The sequence below is a fragment of the Chiloscyllium punctatum genome, chromosome 27 (assembly GCF_047496795.1).
Source record: "Chiloscyllium punctatum isolate Juve2018m chromosome 27, sChiPun1.3, whole genome shotgun sequence".
Classification (NCBI taxonomy): domain Eukaryota; kingdom Metazoa; phylum Chordata; class Chondrichthyes; order Orectolobiformes; family Hemiscylliidae; genus Chiloscyllium; species Chiloscyllium punctatum.
In genome coordinates, this window is record NC_092765.1 from 27,049,171 (window position 1) to 27,068,932 (window position 19,762).

The following is a 19,762-nucleotide window of genomic DNA, read 5'->3' on the forward strand; positions in this document are numbered from 1 at the left end:
CTGGCAATCCATTTTCCAGAATCAGACTAGACCTTTAATTTGAAAAAAAATCAAGACAGTCTTTTTTAAAAAAATATATTATATTCATATAGAAGACATGGACGAAATTGACTGGACTTCCATTCGTTGACTATCTGTTATTGCCTTGAATCGAGCACTTACTAGGCCATTTCAGAAGTCAGAGGTCAATTCAAAAAAAGTCATATTATTGCAGAACAGGAGTCACATGTAGATTTATTTCCTTTCAGAGCACTACTTCATCAGATGGGTATTTACAATGAACAAGACTAGTATTAATTCTGGATTTTTATCGTATTCAAATTTACTATTCATCATGATAGCATTCAGAACGCTGCCCCTACAACATATATCTACAGCTCTGGTTTATAGCCCAGTATCATTACAGCCACACCACTACATTCTTAGGAAGGAATTAAAGTTCATTACAAATTATGAGTTTTTGGAAAATTTTCATACACATTTTGGGGACAATCCAGAATAAAAAAATTACAATATTTATTTTTCATAACACATTTTTGGATTTGACAACAATGGCAATTTAAAGAGCTACATGTGCAGTAAAACAAAAATAAAACTGTATATTTTCAAAAGACCTGCTACATTCACAAGCTTATCTTCGGTTGGCACAGAGATTCAAGGATCCAGGTTTGATTCCACCCTTGGGTGACTGTCTGTGTGGAGTTTGCACAGAGTCTACCAGTGTCCACATGGGTTTTCTCTGGGTGCTCTAATTTTGTTCCACAGTCCAAAGATGTGCAGGTTAGGTGGATTAGCCATGTGAAATACAGAGTTATAGGGCAAGGGGGTGGGTTTGGAGTGGGACAATCTTCAGAGGTTCAGTATGGCCTTGATGGGCTCAACAGCTTGCTTCCATACTGTAGGAGTTCTAAGATTTGTTTATGCCTCAATGATATCCCCACCAACCAACCAACAGTAAGTTGCACATATTGGAAAAGAATACACACAATCTCAGCATTCCATAGGAAGGCTCTTTTTAAAAAAAAACATTTGAATCTTAACGCAAATTGACATACAGTTGTAAAAACAAAACATCAGATATCCCAGTAAAATTCACAATCTGACAGAAAATTAGTGTTAATTCCTCCCTTAATGCTAAATTGACAAAATTAATAGTGGCCAAGTCTCTTCTGAGCTCAGACAAGCTGAGCAGTCAAAGGCACTATAGAGAAAGGTTAATCCAGCAGATGCAGCATAAACAAAGTATGCCATTTTACAGGACACAGCAACTAAAAAAACATTTTAGCAAAACAATTTACTTTCTTTTTCAACACATTTCAGCTATACAAAATCTTTTGCATTAGCTGAGCAAAAGTGGGAAAATCAAAGACTCAACATTAAACTTTGCCAGTCTTCTCGCACTCAAAACAAAAAGGATTTTAAAATGACATTTAAAAAGTCCTTAATAAACTTCAACTTAAATTAGAATTTCCAAGTTTGATTTCCAGCACGCGCAGAGTTAAATGAATCCAGGTTCTGTATGATAATATAGCACAGAATGGAAGCCATTCAACCAAGAGTCTGGGCTGATCAAATTGTAAGACAGGTTGCTACAATTGACTGAGACATTCTGGGTTACAGGGCAAATGGAGCGAGGTGTCTTGAACACACTACAGTAAATTATACACCCCATTACATTCCAATAACTTGTCAATATTTGTTGCCTAAAATTATATATGGAAGGCTTCATCACTAGAATGAAGCACCGGTGAGGGAGGAAATGCGGGAGCAGAGGGTGCATACATGAGGATCAGTGGTTGGCACAACATCGTGGGCTGAAGGGCCTGCTCTGTGCTATACTGTTCTATGAGAAGTGAAGAGAAAAAAATGCTTGCTAGAGAGTAAACATCAAATGACATATCTTTCATGATTCTCACTCAGTATGAAATTTATGAGCTGATAGAAATCTAAGTTAACTAGAGAAAAATTATGGTAATAAATATCTTCTACTTTATCTTACAGTCTTTAGTAGCAGAAACAATATTTCATCTTAGCACCTTAATATTCGATGTTATACAAGTAGAATATAATTAAAAGGTCAATTCTTGTAACATATCGATAAATATATACATGGATAAAACCATAAGATTTTCATATCAAGTTATCAAAAGATATGAAGCCATTAGCCACCAGAGGCCACCAGAGGCCTGTACTCACTCTCGTGCATCTGACAGAGATTTTTCATCATTCTCCAGCAACTGCATTTCTCCAATGAGGTAATCCAAATAGTTGTCCTTCTGTAACTCCCCTTGTAGAGCGTGATGAACAGCAAGGGCTTGCAAGATAGCACCGTTATAACCCAGTGAGGAAGCATGCGTCACTTCAGCATTTTTCTTTGCAAACTATTATTAAAAAAAATTAAAGTTAGCATAGACAGATTATAATAACATTCTTCTTTAGCTGATGAAGTTCATGTATACACAGATTGTATTTTGAATTAAAATACTGAGCTGATATTGTACTAATGTGTCTCTGGCCAATAATAATTGTATAGCTAACTAAATACTGAACATTTGTTCCCTACACTTTAACTTTCAACACCTCATCAAATCGTCAAAAATATAACCCTTTGATAGTAGTTTTCCAAATGCAATCCCTCTGTTTGAGGCGCTAAAAAAAAATACATTTTACTGGACTCAAGTTTGGAACTTAGCTTTTTGACATGTTTTCAATTTAGCTGAATATATAATACAAATTAAGTCAATCTTTCACTAGCATTTAGAGGTTATTTTAAGTTAGGATGTACTATTCAAACGTTCACCTCAAATCATTAAATGAATGACAATGTGTTGGCTGTGAAAAAAAAACTGACTAGTATTTTGTATTTGAAAACAAAGTGCTCCTTTTAATAGCATAGAAATATTTGTTTAAATATAGCTGGTTCCATTCTGAACATCATGTTTGGGATTCTTCAGTGTTACTATTCATGAGTTGAATAGCCAAAAATAAAAAGAACCGTCAACTATTTGGAGCTGAAACACTATTGTCACCATGATTTGAGCTTACAAGTATATAGTGTTCCAGGTAGGGACTCCTGTCTTTCCCTTTAAGATGACCAGTAGTATTCATCTGTCATGTTCACTACAGTGCGCACCCAAAATTCCCAAGAATAAAAAGCTGAATTATGTTATTTCCACACCCCTCCCCATGTAATATTTCTGTATAATTTAAATATTATGTTACCAGATGTATACCTATTTTTAAATTTTCTAGAGTTATTTCAACAAACCTGCAATCAAAGATCTTAATTGAAAGAAAGCGGACTTTAATAAGGTCAAATATGGTTTGGGCAGACTAGACTGGGAACCTGAAAGTATGTCTTGGAATAGTGGGATGTATTCAAGATGGAAATAAGGAGAGTATGGGCCAACAGGTTACAATAGAGAAAGAGGGTGGGACCATCAAATCCTGTGAACCCTAGATAGGGTGTTATACAGCAGTGGATTAAGAGAAAAGGGGAAGCTTACGGTAAATGGAGGGTTCAAATAGCAGAGGTTCCAGAGGAATGTAGAATGTGCAAGCGGGAACTTAAAAAGAGAGCCAAAACAGGAAAGGATACTAGTGGGTAAAATAAAAGGAAAGGCCGTATGGTTTTAGAGAAGTATTAAAGGCAAAAGGATAAGGGAAGAGTATGGCACATTAAGGATCACAGTGGAAATTAGTGGATGGAACTAGATGTAGGTGGGTTCTAAATGAATACTCGTGAGGGGGACAATATGGGTATAGAAATCAAGGAGAAGCTCTGTGAAAACAATTTTAACATGTGCAGAGATAGAGGTGGTTCCGAGGGGTCTGGCAGGCTTAAAGGTAGATAAGCATCCAGGACGAGATGAAATGTATCCTAGGTTGTTGGATGAGGCAAGGAAGGAAACAGCAGAGACATTTGCAAAAATTTTCAATTCCTCAGGCCACAGGAGATGTGCTGGAGTACTGAAGGACAGCCAATGTGGTACCATTATTCAAGAAGGGAGCAAAGGATAAATGAGGAAACTACAAGCCAGTCTAACCTCAGTAATGGGGAAACTATTGGAAGCAATTCTGAGGGGCAGAATTAATCTGTATTTTAATCAAGAATAGCCAGCATGGTTTTGTTAAGGGGAGGTCACGTCTGACCAACTTGACTGAATTTTTCACAGAAGTGATCAGATGTGTAGATGAAGGTAATGCTTTTGATAAGGTCAACTTGGACTTCAGCAAGGTTTTCAATAAAGTGCTACACATGGGAGACTGAAGCAAAGATAAGAGCTCATGGGATTCAAAAAAAATTGTCATAGTGGATCCACAATTAGATGAGCGGCAGGAAACAGCGGCAGGGGTTTTTTTCCAAATGGAGTTACGACTCCAGTGCAGTCCCTGAGGGATCATAACTGGGGACCTTGCTGTTTGTGGTTTAAATAAAAATGATTTAGACCTGAATGTAAAGAGGGTTGATCAATAAATTTACAGATGATACAAAAATTGGTGTAAGGAATAAATAGTGAGGCGGAGAGCCTTAGATTGCAGGAGGATATAGATGGGCTGATCAGTGATAAATGGAATTTGATCTGGATAAATGTGAGATAATTGACTTGGGCAAGGCAAGACTTCAAATATATGATGAACTGTAGGGCCCATGTAAGCACCGAGGATCAGAGGAACCTTGGTGTGGATGCATACTAGTATCTCCCCCCCCCCAACCCCAAGGAATCAGGGCAAATGGATAAAGCGGTTAAGGTGGCATATGGTATACTTGCCTTTATTAGCTAAGGCATAGGACTTTAAAAGCAGGGTGGTTAAGCTGGAACCATAAAGTGCTAGTTAAGCTATAGCTAGAGTATTGCATGCAGTTCTGAAATCCACATTATTGGAATGTGACAGTACTGGAGAGGGTGCAGAAGACAGTATGCTGCCTGGGATGGAGAGTTTCACTTGTGGATAATTGGACAGACAAGGAATAAACAAAGAACTGTGAACGTTGAAAGTCTGAAACAAAAACAGAAATTGCTGGAAAAACTCAGCAGATCTTGCAGCATCTGGGGACAGAAAGCAGAGCTAACTTTTCAGGTCCATGAGGGTGAACAGGCTGGGGCTGTTTTCCCTGGAGCATCAGAAGCTGAGGGGTGATGTTCTGGAGGTTTATAAAATTGTGAGGGACATGGATAGGGTAAATAGACAAGGTCTTTTCCCTGAGGTGGGGGAGTCCAGAACTAGAGGGCATAGGTTTAGGATGAGATGGGAAAAACTTAAAAGGGACATAAGGGGAATCTTTTTCACACAGAAGGTGATATGCATATGAGCTGCCAGAGGAAGTGGTGGAGGCTGGTACAATTACAACATTTAAAAGACATCTGAATGGGTATAAGGTTTAGAGGGATATGGACCCACTGCTGGCAAATGGGACTAGATTAGGTTAGGATATCTGGTCAGCATGGACGAGTTGGACTGAAGGATCGGTTTCCGTGCTGAACATCTCTATAACTCTATGCTTCCACATCTGGTGAGTTTCTCCAGTAATTTCTGTTTTTGTTTTGTACAGACTAGGATTGTTTTTCCTTAGAGCAGAGAAATTTGAGGTGGGACACGATTGAGATGTATGAAATTACAAGGGACATAGACAGGTTAGGCAGGAAGAAACTTTTCCCCTTGATGGAGGACTCAATGACTGGGCATAGAGTAAAATAGGGACAGGAGGTTTAGAGGAGAGGCATGGAAAAACTTTCACCCAGAGGGTGATGGGAATCTGGAACTCACTACCTGTAAAGGGTAGTACAGGCAGAAATTCTCATTTAAGAAATATTTTAGATGTGCAACTCCAAAGAATACAAGGCTATGGGAAACAAAAGAAATTGCTTCAAAACCTCAGCAGATGTGGCAGGCACCATCTGTGGAGAGAAAGCAGAGTTCAAGTTTTGGTTCCAGTGATCCTTCTTCAGAGGTTGGATCTTTGTTTTTGACCAGCGCAGACATATTGGGCTGAGATGCCCTTTTCTGTGCTGTAGACTTCGATGACTGTGTATCATTGCAATCACTAAACGGACAGGTAAACTAGTGATATATTAAAATCAGTGAATCTCTCAAGAAGTTGCTTAAGGCACATCAGGAAAAAAAAAGTACTATAGCAAGCAACGCACATTAAGGATCTATGACAAACTGGACAAATGTAACAATATCAAGTTCTCTATAAAACAACTGAAAAACTAAGATAAGGGCTGCTAAGAGCTAATCAGTCTAGACAAAACATGAAAACTGTAGTCTTTTACAATCCGTGGATTTAATTCTGGCTAGCCGACGAATCACAAACTTTTTCGGTTGATGCTGATGCCGTTCCCCTCAACAAGACCGGATCTATATTCTTCAATAAAAACCAACTATGTACCCACTTTTGACCTACACTATATTTTTTTCTCTGCGCCCACTAACACTCCTTTTGCCTTTTATTTTGTGTCAGTTCTTCTTTAATCCCCCTCACCCTCTCTTCATCCTGACCTTTCCTTCACTTCCACTTGCCCCTCTACATCACTTCCTACAATATCAAATCCATCACATTTCAATCTGTTTTCGCTTCCAAATGGTCAGATTGGACTTGAGAATATTAACTCTGTGTCGCTGCATGGACGTAACAAGAGCTACTGGTTTCTCCAGCACTATGTTTCAATACTGTCTAAATTTTTGCAAGAGAAAAAAGGTATATCATTCAGAACTCAAGGTTGTGAAGATTGCTATGTAAATACAATTTTTCTTCCTTTGTTTTGATTAGGAAGCTCCACTGAACTCTCATTAGCCTTTGCTCCATTGCTTGGAGTTCGCAGATAATATACAGGAGGTGATAAGTTGCCTTTGTTCTTTGATGCATAGGTTTTGTACAAGATTGTTGCCTGGCTTCATACTTCCTCCTAAGAGCTTTCAGCTATCTCAGCCTGGGTTGATACCCTGACAGAAGTACTGAAGTTAAAACATACTGCTGTGGAATTTAAGTACAGGAACTGATTTTGTTTCTTAAGTATGTGGAACAAAGATAGATAAAGTATTAACATGAACTTTTTAGGATTAGTTCTCTTAGTAAATATTAATCCTGCTTTTGCTTTCCAAGACTTCAGCAAATCAAATTTTAATAGCTCCCAGTTATCTATTTATATAACTAGCAATTGTTTAGTTACAGAACTCAAAAGTTGCTAAAAAGAGACAATGAGGTTAAGCTGTTTGTCTTGCAATATGACAAACAGCAGACTGAGTAAAAAGGGACAACTGAAGATGTCAGTCAGGTTTGCATTATGATTCAATTGCACTTGCTAGAAGTTACATATATTAACACACAGGACCCTGTTTAAGTAAGTAAAAGGAATTTGTACAGTGTAGAATTTTCATGAAATAAAAAGGATCACGGACACTGCCAATCTTTATTGTATCCCATGGCAACACCCTAACCAATCAGAATCTACATGTCTGTTCTGAGAATTAAAATTGACAGTTAACTGCTCTTCTGCAATTCAATGTCAACGATGGCCTAACATCTGTGCATCCTGTGGATATAGGAGCCCCTTCTCCCCATCCACCAAAAGTCTTTAGTGACTGCATGACAGAAAGCTGAAGACTTATTGCCTTCTTTTAGCAATGTTTAAGTTATCCATTAACATGGGGCTACTTGTATTCAGTTTTCCAGAAAATCAAATCACTAACTTTATTGTCAGTGGTCAGATCCAACAAACTTCTCAAACTCAAACTATGAACGTGCTCCTCTCCCTGTAGCTTCTGTCCATTTCACCAGCACCACCTCTAATTCACTATTAGCAAAAACCTGTCAAATTCATGGATATATAAAAGTACAGCTTGGTTCATATCTGTCACAAAGCCAAGATCAGAGTGTGTTACAAACATAGAACAACTTTTAAATTTTGAGTGTTGCTGGCCCGGAATAAATAAGTTCAAAGCATTTCCTAATCTGCAATTATAAATTCAAAAGGAATTTGCAATTTTTAAAATCGACAGTGGCACTAAACAGCAATTAGACTTAGCATCACAAAGCTCCTTCTTATGTTAGTACTTTGGGTATTACATAAAATAATGTTCCTAATCCTCAAAAGACAGACCACCATCTAACTTCCCATAAGCAATGCCCCAGGTAATCCACTGGTCTAGATAAACTCTGGCAAGCGAACAAATGCATAAGGGTACAATTAGTTCAAGATTAATTGTAAAAGGTCAACCAAAGGAGTTTCACTCTTTTCCTGCAGCTGCCACTCCACCATACGTGGCTTCCATAATTGTCTCAATCTCATAATATGTTACAGGCTGATTGACTAAATCCAAATTGTACCAATAATTAACTAAGAGATGAGTGGCAGGTGTGAGAAGAAAGCAGAGTTAATGCTTCAAGTCCAGTGCCACTTCATCAGAGCCATTAGTATCTAGCTGAAAGGGAAAAGAGCTAAGAGTGAGCATGTGCTGAATGCAACCCATATAATGTGATAGTGAGCTTAGGAGTAATTGGGAATGGAGACTGTGTTAAAAGCAACCCATGTCATAACAGGACAGTGAGAGAGATTGGCCCAAAAAAACATGTGGAAGGATGGAATCAGGCTCTGACGTTACTGTATTCAACGCTGAGTCCTAGACGCTGCAGGATCCCCAAACAGAAAATGAGATGCTGTTCGAGCTGGCGCTGAGGCTAGCTGGAACACTTTGGCAGGTTTGCTACAAATATTAGGAGAAAGTGAGGACTGCAGATGCTGGAGACCAGAGTAGAAGAGTGTGGTGCCAGATTATGGTGCTACATTTGTAGCAAGAAAAGCACAGCCGGTCAGCCAGCATTCAAGGAGCAAAAGAATCAGGAATCCTGATGAAGGGCTTATGCTCAAAACTTTGATGCTCCTGCTCCTTGGATGCTGCCTGACCGGCTGTGGTTTTCTTGCTACAAATGTTGACATGGGAACACAGTGGAATATTGAAGTGCAGGCAATTGGAAACTTAGGGTCATTTTTGCATAAAATGGGCTGGACGAGTGCTTGACAGAATGCCTGCGCCCTGTCCATCAAAATGACCCCAAGCTTCCAGTTGCCACCGCTTCAACACACCACCTTGTTCCCACGCCAACGTTTTCTAACTCATAGCTCTTACTATCACTTATTCAGCCTTTCTGCTGTCCTGGACTACTAACTATTGCTTCCTTGTTTACCTACCCCTTTTATCTCTCTCTCTGGGTTTTGATCCATCTCCATCTCCATTCACCCTCCCCCAAAACTACCAAAACTTCTCTTGAAGAGTCACCAGCTCAAAAATACTCACTCTGGTTTCTTCCCACAGCTGCTTGCCAGTTTCTCCAGCAATTTCTGTTTTTGTTTTAAATCGAGAAAAGTAGAATTATCAAGTGAACAGACACTTGGAGGCCAAGGAAGATTGTGCGGTCATGATAGAGAAATGATGGGAAAAATATTTAAACAATGAATCTTTATGCTCTAAAAGATGGACTATTAATATTAAGGGGGCAGTGGATGGAAGGAATAGAAAGTAAAAATCAATAATAAAATCTCTTATTTGAACAAAACTAAATTACAAAAGCTCCATCAATCTGACCTTTTTAACATCCTGAACATCAGGATATGCCAGTGCTATTGGGGCAATCCTCATCGCACCTCCATTTCCGTAAGAACCCTTTCCTTTAAACTGTTCCCTTGCTGGTTTAAAGACATCGTTACAGTTTGGATTTAGAAGTTTCTTAAATACACGAATGACACCATTTCCATACCCACGGTCCGGCTGTTCTTTGTATTCTTCAGCAAACCTAAGGTAGTAAAGACAAAAGTAATGCGTTCCTTAATTTTTTTTCATAAACTTCAAACAGTATCTCATTCGTTATTGAAAAAAAAATCAAAATATATATTCATCAATAAACGCTTTTTCAAATCTCATCTCGAAGAGGGATAATCAGAACTGGCAATGCTCGAACTTTCTCAACCAAAAAGTACTGGAAAACTTCAACAGGACTGGGACCATCTAAGGACAGCAAAACAGTTAACATTGAGTCTCAGTGAGACTCAATGAGACCGAGTTACTTCTTCATTCTAACAGTTTTGGTTTTTATTTCACATCTCCAACATCTGCAATTTCTGCTTTTATATCACATACTTTTCTTAGATCATCACCATATCAATTTACAGTACACTTACCTAAACAGCAAAATTATCTTCCTAAAAGTTCACTCCAATAGTATTTACCTTGTACGGCTACCTCAGACAAAGAATCCTGTATCCAGCCTCCTGATAGAAACCAATTTTCTTTTATTATCAGGATGAAAAGTGATAAACTGATGCAGAGTGCTTTAGCTGGTCCCATCTTTCATCCACTTGCAATATGACTGAACGGTTCATGCTTGTTATTCCTGCTTTATGTGGAACATGCCCGACTAGAGGGGATCATTATAGCCATAATAACAAGTTAGTACTTAATCTTCATTTTAACTGCCCATAAGCAAGAGTTACTTACATGCAGCTGCTCTAAAATGACATTCTTGGCTACTAAGTAACTGCCAGATCGTAGAACTAGACCATTCAGTTTAGGCCTGTACTTATACTTCACATGAGCAAATTGTTCTAATCAGAATTATTGTCCTGTTGCCAAATCACTTCATTAACTACCTGATCTAATCTTGAATATTAAATGGCTCCTGCAGCAAATACCAACTCTGGACATGATTTCAACAGCCTTGCAACTATTAAAGAAATTTATCTTAACCAATCTTAAAAATATCTTAAATCTGTGGCCTTTGATGTTAGATCGGTCAACAACTGAAAATTATTTATTCACTCTATCCCATCCTTTATATAAACATTCATCTGTCATTCACCTAGTAAACTGCATTATCCTGAACCAAAAAGGACCCAATTTTGCAAGTCTGCTTTCCTATTTTTATTTTCTACATCAGGTAACAACTTAATATTCTGCAAATTCACTAAAGTTTGACAACCTACCTATAATGTGGAGCCCAATAATGCATGCAACACAGATCTTAAGATTTTTAAAGCTCATCATTGATTGCCTCTTGGCTTTTATATTCTATGCCCATTGATAAAATCTAATATTCAGTTTGTATTAACAGCCTTATCAATGCAAGGGAATGACCTTAATGTACTCTAAACATGAACAAGCAAATTCCTTGTTTGCATATACTGTTCTTTCCACTATATAAAGTTTGTTTCAATTCACAGAATACCACCTGTTATTTTTTCCTGTTCAAACATTATTAGCATTGAGTTCTATTTTCACGTTTTTCACCCATTCCTAGATAGTCAAAAATCTTGCACAGCTTCCTTTCATCACCTAAGAAAAGATTATACCTATGCTTGTATCATTGCAAATACTGACATTATTCCTCTACAGTGTGTAGCCAAACCACTGAAAAAATTATTTTAACTGATTTCTCAGTTCTCAATCCTATATGCAATCCCAGACAATTCAATACTGCAAACCTTTCTTGTAATTTCTTGGATCGCACTTTACCATCCACGACATATTCAAAGCAATTCCCCTATCTACAACATTGATCATTTCTTCACTGAAGTTCAATCATATCACCTAAAATTCACACTGATTGCTAACCATTGTTTTCATATGCTAGATACACGGGAATTTCAAGTTTATCTAAACTCTAAAACTTACTCTATCACTAATATTAAAAACTAACTGGCCGGTAATTGACTATATTAACTCAGTCTCTCCAAAGATCATGTACTAGATTAGCCATTCCTTAACACACCCATACAAAGCCCTGAGATTATGATTTCTTGCTTCATTTCCCTTCAGATTGAAAAATATTTTCCACTAAGTCCTAGCACAGTAGCTTCTCTAGATGATTCATCTTTTCTATATTGCTCATCATACTCTCAAGATTCAATTCTCTCTAATATCTTTCCTTTTTTAAGCGAGAGATGTGAAATACTTCAATACTATTCCATTTTATGTACAAAATTGACAATTTTTCTTTCTCCTGAATACAACTGATAATTGATAATTCCATTTTTTAAGCTGATATAATTGGAAGTTACTTTTCTGTTTTTTAAGACAATTCCTGAATTATTTCTCAACTTGCCTTATCTTCTATTTTCAAATTATTTTTCTAATCTCTATAGATTTATTGTTCCAAATAAACTTAGCTTCTAACCTCTAACAAAGGCAGTGGACCCAGCAGCAAACCTTGTGGCACACCACTGGTCATGGTGGAAAGTTTTCTCGCTTAAAACTGAGAATTATAATGTTAAATGCTGCGCCTCCACAAATCTTTTATTCAATTTAAAAACTCCACTGTCACTCTACAGTCAAATACCAAGCTTAGCTTCCATCTCACTGAACTCATTCCTCACCAATCTAACATTTGTCTCAATACTATTTCATGCTGTAGTTTGTGTTATGGATTTCCCTGTCTAAAAATGGATAATTGCCTCATGTCACTCGTCAGTTTCCTGTTTAAACAACCTCCTTATTCTCCTATGTAATCATTTTAGTTGTACAGTGTTAACCTCAGTCCAGATGTAACCAATCCTTGAAGAATGACTGCCATCTGTTTCAAAGTCAATGTCACTATCCAAAGTGGAATCCCTTTTCTGACATCACAAAGTCATCTTAAATAGATTTCTATGATCTTTCTATCTATTCTAGCACATGGCTGGGCAGGAAATCCTTAGTTTACAACCTGTAAAATCCTGTGCCTGAACTCATTTAGTTGGGCTTATTTGATTGTCCAGAACCCCTCAGATTGCAAAGGCTTCAAATCAGAGAGAGTGTATGCATCTCTAGCCACTCTTAACATAACTCTCACTTCCCATCTTTCTGTATCCTCACAGTCATCCATTTACCTTCCTCTCCTGTCTCTTACTTGTGTGATTATACTTGAACTCGTTACAAAAACACTCCCGCCCCCATAATACCACATAGTCTTCATCCTCTTCACAGATTCTGACAGCTTGGGATTGAGCAATTGAGCAAACTTCCCAGGAACAGTTTGCTTGAGTCAACAGTTATTACTAAAAACACACAATGAAATTCTCTTCCAGTATTGCCTCTTTTAACCTGTTCTTGGAATACAGGGATAATTGGATATTTGGATACAGAACTGGCCTAAAAGGTAGGAGACAGAGGGTGGTGGTGGAAGGTTGCTTTTTAGACTGGAGGCCCGTGACCAGTGGCGTGCCACAATGATCGATGCTGGGTCTGCTGCCTCTTATACCTCAGAGTATAACGAGACCTTGATCAGATAGGCCAAGGAGTGGCAGATAGAGTTTCATTTAGATAAATGCAAGGTACTGCATTTTGGAAAGACAAATCAGGGCAGGATTCATACACTTAGTGGCAAGGTCCTGGGGAGTGTTGCTGAACAAAGAAATCTTGGAGCCCAAGTTCATTGTTCCTTGAAAGTGGAGTTGCAGGTAGACAGGGTAGTGATAAAAAGCGGTGTATGCTTGCCTTTATTGGTCAGTTCATTGAAGAGAGGTCATGTTGTGGCTGTCCAGGACATTGGTAGGCCACTTGCAGTTCTGATCTCCTTGTTATAGAAAAGATGTTGTGAAACTTGAAAGGGTCAAAAAAAATTTACAAGGATTTTTTTTGGGGTGGGGGGGGGGGGGGGGAAAGAGAAGCTGTTGGCCTCTAGAGAGGCTGAATAAGCTGGGACTACTTTCTCTGGAACGTTGGAGTCTGACCTTACAGAAGTTTAAGGTCGCGAGGGGCACATGTAGGGTGAATAGTCAAGATCTTTCCCTCAGTGTAGGAGAGTCCAAAACTAGAGGGCATAGGTTTATGGTGAGAGGGAAAAGCTTTAAAAGAGATCTAAAGGGACAACTTTATCACGCAGAGGGTGGTGCGAGTATGGAATGAGCTGCCTAAGGAAGTGTTGGATGCTACTGCAATTACAACATTTAAGAGGCAAATGGATGGGTACATGAATTGGAAGGATTTAGAGGGACATGGGCCAAGTGTTGGCAAATAACTAGATTAATTTAGGATATCTGGTCAACATGCGCAAGATCGACTGAAGGGTCTTTTACCACGCTGGACATCTCATTGACTCTAGAACACTTCTTTAACCAATAAAGCGTATTACCCTGCCCTCCCACATCTATACCGTTCCCATTCTAAAAGTTCCAACATGTTGTCATCTGTCACTTAATCTATTATCAGGTCACTATGACATGCTTTGTCCTACACTCCAGAATGGCCTGCATATAATCAGTTGTTTCATTACCCTTGCTTCTGTGATATAAATCAATTGTCTCCCATGCAACATGCTTCATGTACAGTACTTAATCATTGTTAATAATAGAACACTAGGACCTAGTTCTAAGCCACATGAGAAATAGGTTATAGTCAGGGGTATTTTGCAGAAAGAATTTTACCTAGTTTCTCTGTAAAAAAGCCAAAAGCAATGTAGACCCAAGTTTTTGTTTTAAGTATCCTAATGGCTTTATATTCTAAAATGTAAAATTAAATCGAGGGGAACATCATTGAACAGCCACCAACTTACCTCCAGAAAAAAACTAGCAAAATAAAATAATTAAACAGAAGCTTATGCTTACTTTTTTTGAAAACCGGACAATATTGTAATGCATATTTTTAAGTGTAAAATTTGAGGAAGGAGTTAGAAAAGAAAGTGAGGATATAGCTGTGGGACAGTTTTCTGTCATGAATCAGACATTCAGGAATACAAGTCCCACTTGAGAAATTGGAGCATAAAAATCTACACCAAAACCCCTTTATTTCCTCTCCCTACCCTATTCCACTAAAACAAAAAACGTTTTCTGCTTTGGGAAGAGTAAATAAACTGAAGAAGCCAGTGTAGAACGTCTCTGCATGGCTTATAGTAAATATTTTCACAGCCATTTCGCTAATCTTAACAGCCCATCCTAATCCTACAGCACAGCAAATCCAAGAATGATTAAGACTAGAAAAACACCTTCTAAAAGACCCGGGTCCTCCAAAAGAAAAAGTAGTTTCAGTTCATTAAATGTAGAAATATTAACAAATGCCTGCCTTTGTGATAAATGAAAGAAAATAAAAAAAGAGGTGACCGGTATCATCTTTGAGATTACTTAGTGTGGAAACAGGACTTTTCGGCCCAACAAGTCCACACTAACCCTCCGAACAGCAACCCACCCAGACCCTTCCCCTAACACTACGGGCAATTTTAGCATGGCCAATTCACCTAACCTGCACATTTTTGGACTGTGGGAGGAAACCCATGCAGACACGGGGAGAATGTACAAACTCCACACAGACAGTTGCCTGAGGTGGGAATTGAACCTGGGTCTCTGGAGCTGTGAGGCAGCAGTGCTAATCACTGTGCCACCATGCCACGTGCCCCCCTTCCCCACCAATTGTTTCATCAAAATATGGGGACTGCACTATGTAATAAAATTCTCTAAATCTCTGCTAGTTATCTGTAACTTTTAGTTATTGACCACAATGCCAATGGAATCAATTTCTTCCTAAATATTCTGACAAAATCCTTCTGCACAATGTCCTAATTCTTCAGTGTTAGGACCTATCTTGTACACTCAAACATATCTAATACGCTGGACACTGAAGTTGTTGACTTTCAATTCAACAGTTGGTACACTTCCAATGCAGAATAGGACTGAAAAAGAATGATCCAAAATTGTTTCTTCCATCACAAATATTCAGTGCAGATAATGGTCTCTGAAACGGTGACCAAAATGGTTCTTCAAAAAGAGTAGGTCTGAGGAGCAATTTTAAAGCGAGAGAGAAGTAGTGAGGCACAGACATTTAGGGAGGGAATTACAGAACTTAGGGCCTGGGCACCTGAGAGTATGACCAACAGTAGCAGAGTGAGGAATCCAGACATACAAGCACACAAAATATAAATACATGCAACAGGATAATGCAAAAAACTACTTTGTGTTAAGACAAACTGTCTTTCCACCAATATGTTTTCAAGTCCTTTCTACATAAAAGATTATAAATTTCCAAGATCATAATGTCATAGTAAGTAAATCAGAGCAATAAGCAAAGTATCACAGAAAATAATGAAGGGGATGCAAAGAGTTCGGTATGTTTGCAATGAATTTAGGTTTAAGTCATAACACTTTCATAGACAATTTAACAAGATCTCCACTGTACGGTACTTTAACCCTTTAAATTGAATCTATTACCTTTTAGCCATATCAATTTCATCAAAGTCTTGTTTTATAATCAGCGACTGTGCCACACACCTCGTCATTGCTGTGTCATCTGAATACATTAAAGAGCCTGAAAAATAAATTCATTGTCTAAAATAATACACTGTGATAAACCAAAACATAGAAAATACATAAATATAACAAATAGCTAAAATCAAGCATTAGCCTCAGGGTACTGTAGCAGTGAATACTTGGCCACAAAACAAAAACATTCACCATATCCATATAAATAGCAACTAACACTTGAAGCATTCATGCAGGCTGACAAGCACAATTGCAAGAAAGCATTTTGCTTAATGTATTGTGTTACTAAATAAAACAGAAGTCAAGCAACAATCTAAAACAATAATTCTGCTCCATTCAATCTTCAGGTGCTACCGGAGGTACTGAATATTTCCCACATGGCATTGTGTTAAAAGCATTACAACCCTGTTCGATTTCAAATACCAACACATGATGGTGGCATTCTAAGCAGAAGAAAAGCAAGACTGCCTTGTTTGGTTCTCAAGGTCAAGAAGCTAAGCATCGGAGATCAGTATCCACGACCCACATTATTAATGTATTTGCTGGTCTATAGTAAACTCAAGGATATTGATGGTAGGAGATTCAATGATGGACATGCCACTGACAAGCGCAGCACGTGGTCAAATTTACTTTTTTTTGGAGATGGTCATTATCTGATAGTTGCATGGCATAAATGTTACTTGCTACTTATTACCCCAAGCTTAAAAATGTGTTGCTGGAAAGCGCAGGTCAGGCAGCATCAAAGGAGAAGGAGAATCGACGTTTTGGGCATAAGCCCTTCTTCAGGAATGAGGAGGGTGTGCCAAGCAGGCTAAGATAAAACCTCCCTCCTCCTTTGGCACACCTTCTCATTCCTGAAGAAGGGCTTATGCCCGAAACGTCGATTCTCCTTCTCCTTTGATGTTACCTGACCTGCTGCGCTTTTCCAGCAACACATTTTTAAGCTCTGATCCCCAGCATCTGCAGTTCTCACTTTCTCCTACTTATTACCCCAAGCCCAAATACTGCGCAGGTCATGTCACATGTGGATGTGGACTATTTTGTTATACAATGCTGTACAATCAAACAACACCAGTTTTGACATGATAATGGAAGGTACATTATAAATGAAGTAGTTGAAGATGGTATAGCTGCAGGAGTGGCTCTGGGCTACATCCTAATGATGACTGACATTCGTCAAACACAAACATCTGCCTTTGTGTTAGACTTGACTCTGACCAACTGAATATTCACCCCAACTCTCATTCACTTCAATTTTATCTGATGCCAGAATTGGTCACAAATTGTTTTTGACAGCACGAGTCATTCTCTCCTCACCTATATGATTCAATTCTTCTGTCCATATTTGGAGCAAGGCTGTAAATGCAGTTTGGAGCCAAGTGATCTAGATCAACCCAAGCTGACGTGATGAGTGACAAGCAAATTATTGGTACTTGCTGCTTGACAATAGCACTGAAAACATCTACTATCACTTCACCAATGAGCAAGTGCAGGCTGATGGAGTGGTAATTTGCTTATTTGGCTTTATGCAGCTTTTTGGGAATGGGGCAAACTGGGGTAATTTCCTATCAGGTCTAGTAGCTATACAAAAACAGTTGCCTTGAGGCACAGCTAATTCTGCAGGATGGCTCTTTAATACTACAAATGACAACAGGCCTTTGCTACATCTAATGTGCTCAACCAATTCTTTATATCACATGGCATGACTGGAGTTGCCTGATGAGGGACAACTGGGATTGAAGGAACTTCAGGAGAAGCCAAGATGGACCATTCACTTGACACACTGACTGCAGGTGGCTGAAATCATTTAGTTTTGTCTTTTGCACACACGGATCTGTGGTTAATTTTCCATCATTACTCAGGACTAATGCCTCCTCCGAGATGTGTGATCACACAGCAACCTAAAAGTTTTCAGAGAAGCCAAATAAGTCAGCTTGTTTCTAATACTGTATGTGTATGGTTGCACACTTAAATAAACCCAAACAGCTAGAAAAGAAAAGCACTTTATTTTTCAATTAAGTGCCATACAATCTTCTAGATTAAGTAATGAGTTCAACAAATCTAGACCATCACCTCTATCTCCAATTTTCTAGAAAGCATTTATTGGCTATTCTTCCATTTGTCTCCTCCATACACATCTGTTGTTCCTTTAATTTCCCCATTATCATTTAATCTTCCTCGTACCATTGTCCCTTTTATCATTTAGTCTCTCATCTTCAGGTCAGAGGACTTTTGTTGTATTCTGCCCCCTTTTCCAGACTGTGCACTTACATAAACCGTGTTGCCCTTCTAACCTTTTCCAGTTCCACTGAAAAGTCCTCAACCCCAAATATTAATTTTTTTTATTTTCCTATTCCCAAGCTCTGAAAACAAAGCAATGTCTTCACAGAAAACTTGCTGCTATTAAAATAATGCAGCATTTGCTTATGCCACAATAAAGTGGGGGGGGGGGGGAACCATTTAAAAATATTAAAGATAACCCTACATGGAGACTGCAAGTCAGTGTGGACATTCATTCCTACATTATTCCGATAAACAGGACAACGTCAGATACACAGAACATTTATCCCGCGATGAAGGCTACCACCTTTCCAAGCCGCCAGGCAAAAAGCAGACAGGGGCAGGGCAAGATTTGAATCCCATTATTTACTCCTCCGATGGAAATTGAACTGACACTATCAGTGGAAGTAGATTTTTAAAAAAAAAACACGGGATTTCCGGGAAAGGTTGCGTCCAGACTCCATAAAGAAAAATGGACCAGACAGTCCGAAAATAAACTCGGTAAAAGCAATGACCGCCGATGCTGGAAAGCAGACTCTGGGATTAGTGGTGCTGCCTGAACTGCTGTGCTTTTCCAGCACCATTAATCCAGTCCAAAAGTAAACATCAACCATCCCAATTAAACTTCACCCTAGAACCTGCTCGACAGCAACACATGGGATGCACAGCGAGGGGCAGCCGATGTGGGAATTGAGGCGGGGTTTGGGGATGGATGACAGGGTTTATTTTGTGTGGGAGAGGAGGTGGTTGGGCCCGGGGGGGGGGGGGCGGGGAGGTGTTGACATCAAAAGTGCGGTCGGTACTGATGGGCTTTCGGGCCATTACCTTCCTCCTGCCTGTGCTCCTCCAGGGCGCGGACGGCTCCGATCACGTCCTGCAGCCGAACGAGCTCCTTACCCTCGAACTCGCCGCCGATACAGTCCCCCAAGAGCGCGCCGGCCATGGCCCCGTGGAAACGGCACAGAGCGGGCGGGCTCAGCGCCTTGCTCACCGCCGACATGTTGGCTCGAGTGGGCAGGGGCGGGGCATGTGGGCGGGACGGGCGCGCGGTGAGCGCTGATTGACGGCGCCATGCCCAATCGCAAACCGTCGACGGACGTCACGGACGAACACCAGCCAATAGAAAGACGGTATTTGCCGCCTTTGGTTTGGAGGTGGTGGGGGGGAGGAGCTCTGAACTCGGTCCAATGGGATCGCGGAAAGGCAGAGGAGCTGACCAATCCGGTGGGAACACTCTCAGTCTCCTCGCAGCAAGGTGA

General features: G+C 39.3%; 1 protein-coding gene across 1 annotated transcript in view; it reads right to left on the minus strand.

Annotated features, from left to right (window-relative positions):
- adprs (ADP-ribosylserine hydrolase) overlaps positions 1–19,515 on the minus strand; it is a 29,455-nt gene extending 9,940 nt beyond the window's left edge. The window contains exons 1-4 of the mRNA XM_072548378.1: positions 19,329–19,515; positions 16,173–16,269; positions 9,589–9,796; positions 2,197–2,381 (exon numbers count right to left, since the gene is read on the minus strand). Coding sequence (XP_072404479.1) covers positions 2,197–2,381; positions 9,589–9,796; positions 16,173–16,269; positions 19,329–19,503 — 665 coding nt within the window. The 5' untranslated portion in view covers positions 19,504–19,515. The remainder of the gene's footprint in view (positions 1–2,196; positions 2,382–9,588; positions 9,797–16,172; positions 16,270–19,328) is intronic.
- Between the last annotated feature and the right edge of the window lie 247 nt (positions 19,516–19,762).